Genomic DNA, 6,198 nt, shown 5'->3' with positions numbered 1-6,198 from the left:
GCTCTTTCTCAGTCAGGTCCGGCCGGGCTTTATAAAAAAGGAAGGGGAGGCAGCTCGGCTCTCATTCGGCAGCGATTGGAGTGAAGAAGCGTGATGTCTGGAAGAGGCAAAGGAGGTAAAGGCCTGGGAAAAGGCGGAGCGAAGCGGCACCGCAAAGTGCTCCGTGATAACATCCAGGGCATCACCAAACCAGCCATCCGGCGCCTGGCTCGCCGTGGCGGGGTCAAGCGCATCTCGGGCTTGATCTACGAGGAGACCCGCGGGGTGCTGAAGGTTTTCCTGGAGAATGTGATCAGGGATGCGGTCACCTACACTGAGCACGCCAAGCGCAAGACGGTCACCGCCATGGATGTGGTGTACGCTCTGAAACGCCAGGGCCGTACTCTCTATGGATTCGGGGGCTGAGCATAAAGCGACCCTTTTCGAACGAACCCAAAGGCTCTTTTCAGAGCCACCCAAATCCTCCGATAGAGAGCGGAGGCCTGAGGACGGGAAAGGCAGTACACAATGAGGGGATTGTAACTCTCGCCGGTTATTTCGCGTTTCTCGCGACTTGCAATTATTTCAGTTTCGAAAATGTACTAATGCCGTGTTCTGAGGTACGGCAGAGAACATTAGGAGTGGACGGTTCACTTTGTTGCTGTTTACCGTGGCGAATGATTTTAACATTGCAAGTATTCCTACAGGGTAGATAAGAGGCTATTCGGCCAAACGAGTCTCTACTTGTGCAACCTGATTATTCCATATAAAGAATCGCATCGTAACTTGTAATTGTAAGATATAGCAGCAGCATTAGGCCATTCTGCCCATCCAGCTTGTTATCCCTTTCGAACATGGCTGATCTTTCTCAAACTTCCCGTACCCTTCGATCCTCTTTTTTTTCATGACTACATGTCCATCTCAGTAATGATATCAATGTGTACTTGGCTGTCCATGCCATGAGTAATAATTTGATTTTATTTATTGTGGAACCCAGACGTTAATGTTACTTATTACAGTATTTATATTTCCCAGGCATAACACTCTGGGAGCCTGCGGATGTGTTTATGTGGCGCGTTCTTTCCATCTGCCCGTTTAGGCAGCGATTACAAATTGTCTTCGGGCAAGTAATAGTCTGGGTGAAATAAAAATTACCGATAAAGTGTGGTTCTGTAATTTTATCGGTGTACACTGTTTTAGCTTTTAAGATGTTTCAATCGGCGGTTTTTCGATTGATTCACGGCGGGTACAGGTTCGGTTGCTCATCCAGAGAGAGCAGGAAGCGATAGGAGACATTAGTACTGTATTTCGATCGGAAGTTAGTTAAAAACAAAAACGGAAGGCTGCAGCAGTAGTTAATTTACAACTAATGAGATCTTCATTCAGGGATTGCGGAAATATAGTGATTAGAAGAGTTTTTCACATCAAATTTTGGTGTTGGGTTAGATATTTCTGGAAAAAAAACCATCTCCTCATTGATTTCCTTTGCGATAACATGGCTTATGGTGAGATGGAGGCAGGAGGGAAATGGCGCCAAGAGATCAACAGCTTATTTTCAAATTTGAAAATGCCCGCCATCACGTATAAAAGAGCAGGAGGTTATACAGTGGAGAATGATTAGTTTTTCGATTATGAAACTAAACTTCACACAATCTCACTTTACCGCATTCCCTCCTTTTACAGCTGAAAAATGACTGCTATTGAACACGCGCTCTCTCTCTCTCCAGAGGCTAACGAAAATAAGAGTAGGGATGAAACGAGCAGACAATAAATTGCAGAGGTGAATGCTGCAGAGACAGTGGGAGAATTCAGTTTATTGATGCAGTTAAAGCAAATGTGAAGCCAAACCCGATCGCGAACATCCGTGACACTATTCTAAACTCAGAACATTGATCAAACATAAAGATCACTCAGGCAGTGACCGTGCAATGAGAAATAATGTAGTTCCAGACACCCTTACAATCGTATTGTATGTTGTAATCTTCGCTGAAAATGTGTTGCTGGAAAAGCGCAGCAGGTCAGGCAGCATCCAGGGAACAGGAGAATCGACGTTTCGGGCATAAGCCCTTCTGCCCGAAACGTCGATTCTCCTGTTCCCTGGATGCTGCCTGACCTGCTGCGCTTTTCCAGCAACACATTTTCAGCGAAGATCTCCAGCATCTGCAGACCTCACTTTCTCCCCATGATATAATCTTCCTCTCCTCCCACAGACAGTAACAGTATCCAATAAAAAGGAAATAGAAATTTAGCGATGTCAGGTACAACGGCCAGAGCTCTACAAATGAAAAGGAAAGTAATTCAACCCGACAGGAATTTCAGCTCCTTTCACAGATGCTGTGAGTGGCTCTTAAAAGAGCCTTTGGGTTGTCAGATTGAAGAATAGTCTCTTCACTTTTTAGCAGATCCCGCAGCGGAGGTTTTCTTGGGCAGCAGCACGGCCTGGATATTAGGCAGCACCCCGCCCTGAGCGATGGTCACCCCTCCCAGCAGCTTGTTGAGCTCCTCGTCGTTGCGCACGGCCAGCTGCAGGTGCCTGGGGATGATGCGGGTCTTCTTGTTGTCCCGGGCCGCGTTGCCGGCCAGCTCCAGGATTTCAGCCGTCAGATACTCCAGCACCGCAGCCAGATAGACCGGCGCTCCGGCACCCACACGCTCAGCATAGTTACCCTTTCTCAGGAGCCTGTGAACACGGCCCACCGGGAACTGCAGGCCAGCCCGGGACGACCGAGACTTCGCCTTGGCGCGACCTTTCCCACCGCCCTTTCCTCTTCCAGACATTGTCACAAGCGCTTTCAGAGAGAATGCTACACTCCGCCCACATTGCGGTCTCTTATACCTTCGGGAGGAATGGTGGGGCGACCATTTCTGATTGGTCAGCGTCTCCTAATGTTGTTACAATCCTGAATCAAATCTGCTTCATTCCCCAATCCGGAGAGGAGGGCGGCAACGACAGGCGGCAAATCATCAACCGCTTTCTTTCCAATTTGAAAATCCCGCCAAATTCCAAGCAAAGGAGTATGTTTTCCCTGAAACCTGAAGTACAAAAACGGAGTAAAGTTCAAAAAACATTAATATACATGATAATTTACTTTTAGTTTACAAATGTGTACTTCACACGGTCTTACTGTCCCTCATTTGCCAATCTGCATCTGTCCATTTCTGATCTTGAGAATGGGTTATTTTCTAAACCTTGAGAAACTGAAACAAAACAGGCCAAACACTGCAGTCTGCAACCTGTCTTTTCTTTGCACATTTTAATACCACCCCGATATGCTGATGAAGCAGCATACATCATTCTTCCGGCTCAACATCGATTGCGAACATTGTTTTTTAAGACAATATTTTAAACCTGTCCTCCCTCATCGCTCTCGATCGGATTCAGCAAAAACTCCACGTTTCAGCCTGGTAGCTGTGTTGGTGTTCTCTCGGTTCGGTTTGAAAGTCTCTCACCAACAGCAGGAAGCTTTATTTTGCATTGCGAAAAATCGGATCAAACCCGCGCATTGGAAATGTAAAGTAAATCATAAGTAAATGCATCAATCGTGGGACGGAAAGACGTGGGCATTTGTCTGCCAGGGGTGAAGCAGCAAGATGAAAAATGACTCACTGGCGCCTGATCTGCTCTCTCCACCACACTCCCGAATAATTTGCAAAGCACTTATTAACATAAAAACATGTGGCACAAGTTAAAATGCCTGATCAAGAATCACACGCAAACTAAAACAAACTCAAAGAAATGGTTCAGCTGTCTCAAGGAAATTGTGGGTGGCTCTTATAAGAGCCTTTGGATTGTGGATGTGTGTGTCTCAGTACAATGCGGTCCTTCACTTGGAGCTGGTGTATTTAGTCACCGCCTTTGTGCCCTCCGACACGGCGTGCTTGGCCAGCTCCCCGGGCAGCAGCAGCCGCACGGCGGTCTGGATCTCCCGGGAGCTGATGGTGCTGCGCTTGTTGTAATGGGCCAGGCGGGAAGCCTCCCCCGCGATGCGCTCGAAAATATCGTTGACGAACGAGTTCATGATGCTCATGGCCTTGGAGGAGATGCCGGTGTCGGGGTGAACCTGCTTCATCACTTAGTAGATGTAGATGGCGTAACTTTCTTTCCTGGACCGCCTCCTCTTCTTACCGCCCTTCGCTGGCGCCTTCTTGATGATTTTCTTCGCGCCCTTCTTGGAGGCTTGCTGTGCTTTCTTCTCATCAGCCATAGCGCCGCTCACTCTTAGACACAGAATAAGGGAAAGCGGGCTCGGAGCTCCCTTTTTATAGCATGAAAACGTCATCAATGCTAATGAGGGATGGGGGAAAGCCTGGTTTCTGATTGGGTAGTTTACACAGAATCATTCCCCAACATTGAGTATCTCTGATTGGTTAGTGTGGGATCCAATGTGGATCTGTCATAAACTACAATGAAATGTGAAGTGGATGGTGATTCTGTTCCTGTCAGTCTGACTGAGGGAAATTTGTTTTGTGTCTGTGACACAGAAAGTGACTGTAGTATTGGCTCGGTTTCCTTTTGCTTGTTGTTGTGATGATGTGTTTCTAGCTCCGCATGTCTGTTCTGTTCCTCTGTATAGGCTGGAATTAACACAGAACTTTTCACTGTGCTGTGCCGGGCAGGAAGATCGCTGAGAGTCTCGCACTCCTCAGGGACACGATCGCCTACGTGCAGGACAGAGTATTGGACACCTACCTGATCAGCCTGGACCAGGAGAAAGCCTTTGACAGGATATCACACAGGTATATGAGAGATGTTCTCTCCAAAATGGGCTTTGGGGAGGGAATCTGCAATTGGATCAGACTGCTCTACACCAACATTGTCAGTGCAGTCTCAATCAACGGGTGGGAATCAGATAGCTTCCCAGTCAGATCTGGAGTCAGGCAGGGCTGCCCCCTCTCTCCTGCCTTGTTTGTGTGCTGCATAGAGCCATTTGCCGACTCCATCAGGAAGGATGTGAGTCTGAGAGGGGTGACTATTCCTGGCAGCGTGGGCCTGCAGGTTAAGGCCTCCCTGTTAATGGATGATGTTGCCGTTTTCTGCTTGGATCCGCTGTCCGTGTGCAGACTCATGTGCATTTGTGACCAGTTCGAGCGGGCCTCGGGGGCCAAGGTAAACCAAGGCAAGAGCGAGGCCATGCTCTTCGGGAACTGGGCCGACCAATCCTCGATCCCTTTCACCGTCAGGACCGACCACCTGAAGGTGCTCTCAGCCGCACCGCCGCTGCCCTCGAAGCAGCTGCCGGGGGGACGAGACTGTCACACACCTCCTTCTGGAATGTGCCTATGCAGAGGAAGTCTGGAGAGGAATGCAGTGGTGTTCGTCGAGGTTCGTCCCGAGCAGCGCCGTGACGCGGGACTCCGTGCTCTACGGTCTGTTCCCCGGGACGCACACCGAGACGAACATCAACTGTGCCTGGAGGATCATCAACTCGGTGAAGGATGCTCTCTGGGTGGTCGGAAACCTGCTGATCCTCCAGCTGAAGGAGTTGACCCCAACTGAGTGCTGCAGACTGGCACATTCCATGGTCCAGGACTACGTGTTGAGGGACGCGCTGAAGCTTGGGGCAGCTGCCGCCAAGGCGCGGTGGGGAAAGACCACTGTGTAACATCTGCCTGCCTAACGAAGAACAGGGGGCAGTCATTTGGGCTCTGCTGACGCCTCAGCTAATCATATGGGCATATGATTGAAAAATGTACAGACCTGTATAAAAATGATAAATTCTGATCTCTGTATGTACATGTTTACATATGTATGGCATGACCAACTGTACAGACCATCAAATTATTTTATGAATAAAGTATATTTTTGAAATAAATAAAAAAATTGGCTCGGTTTCCTTTTGCTCGTTGTTGTGATGATGTGTTTCTAGTTCCACATGTCTGTTTCTGTTCCTCTGTGTAGGCTGAAATTAACACAGAACTTGTCACTGTGTGAAAAAAAACTCTTATCCATTTGAAATTGTGATTACATTTGTTGTCAAGTTTCACAAACCACTGGAACCTGACTGTGAGTGTTTTCTACACTTGGGGTTGATGCAATATATTTCTGAGACCTTGACGGATAACTGTGGGTCCAGAGACCTATCGATAACTGTGTGCTTTGCAAGTACCTGCAGTGTAACTGAACCACGTTGCTGCACTTTCCATTTAGACGTCTTGCAGTTTCATGTCGGGAGTTATAACATTTCTCAGTCATATGCGAATCAGTTAACTAGCAACTGT

At 48.0% G+C, this 6,198-nt stretch overlaps 2 protein-coding genes and 1 pseudogene across 3 annotated transcripts; 1 reads left to right on the top strand and 2 right to left on the bottom strand.

Annotated features, from left to right (window-relative positions):
* The first annotated feature begins 85 nt into the window (after nt 1–85).
* LOC122545361 (histone H4) lies at nt 86–1,135 on the top strand. Its single transcript, XM_043684412.2, has one exon. It carries the CDS (start codon nt 94–96, stop codon nt 403–405), a length of 312 nt encoding a protein of 103 aa, XP_043540347.2. The 5' UTR covers nt 86–93; the 3' UTR covers nt 406–1,135.
* A 976-nt stretch (nt 1,136–2,111) lies between these two features.
* Nucleotides 2,112–3,701, bottom strand: LOC122547653 (histone H2A-like; annotated as a pseudogene). The gene is made up of 2 exons (XR_015755107.1): nt 3,587–3,701; nt 2,112–3,012 (listed from the first exon to the last, which is right to left on the bottom strand). The product of XR_015755107.1 is annotated as a histone H2A-like (transcript).
* Nucleotides 3,004–4,217, bottom strand: LOC148135398 (histone H2B 7). The gene has a single exon (XM_087984700.1). It carries the CDS (start codon nt 4,047–4,049, stop codon nt 3,804–3,806), a length of 246 nt encoding a protein of 81 aa, XP_087840826.1. The 5' UTR covers nt 4,050–4,217; the 3' UTR covers nt 3,004–3,803.
* Between the last annotated feature and the right edge of the window lie 1,981 nt (nt 4,218–6,198).

Source organism: Chiloscyllium plagiosum, unplaced genomic scaffold (assembly GCF_037043375.1).
Source record: "Chiloscyllium plagiosum isolate Xiang-an unplaced genomic scaffold, Cpla_swu_hap1 HiC_scaffold_49, whole genome shotgun sequence".
Classification (NCBI taxonomy): Eukaryota; Metazoa; Chordata; class Chondrichthyes; order Orectolobiformes; family Hemiscylliidae; genus Chiloscyllium; species Chiloscyllium plagiosum.
The sequence above is the reverse complement of the archived record's forward strand: the minus strand, read 5'-3'. Positions and strand labels throughout refer to the sequence as shown.

What these genes read in the sequence shown, in the direction of transcription:
- LOC148135398 (XM_087984700.1), bottom strand. Translation starts at nt 4,049, where the DNA reads ATGAAGCAGGTTCACCCCGACACCGGCATCTCCTCCAAGGCCATGAGC.
- LOC122545361 (XM_043684412.2), top strand. Translation starts at nt 94, where the DNA reads ATGTCTGGAAGAGGCAAAGGAGGTAAAGGCCTGGGAAAAGGCGGAGCG.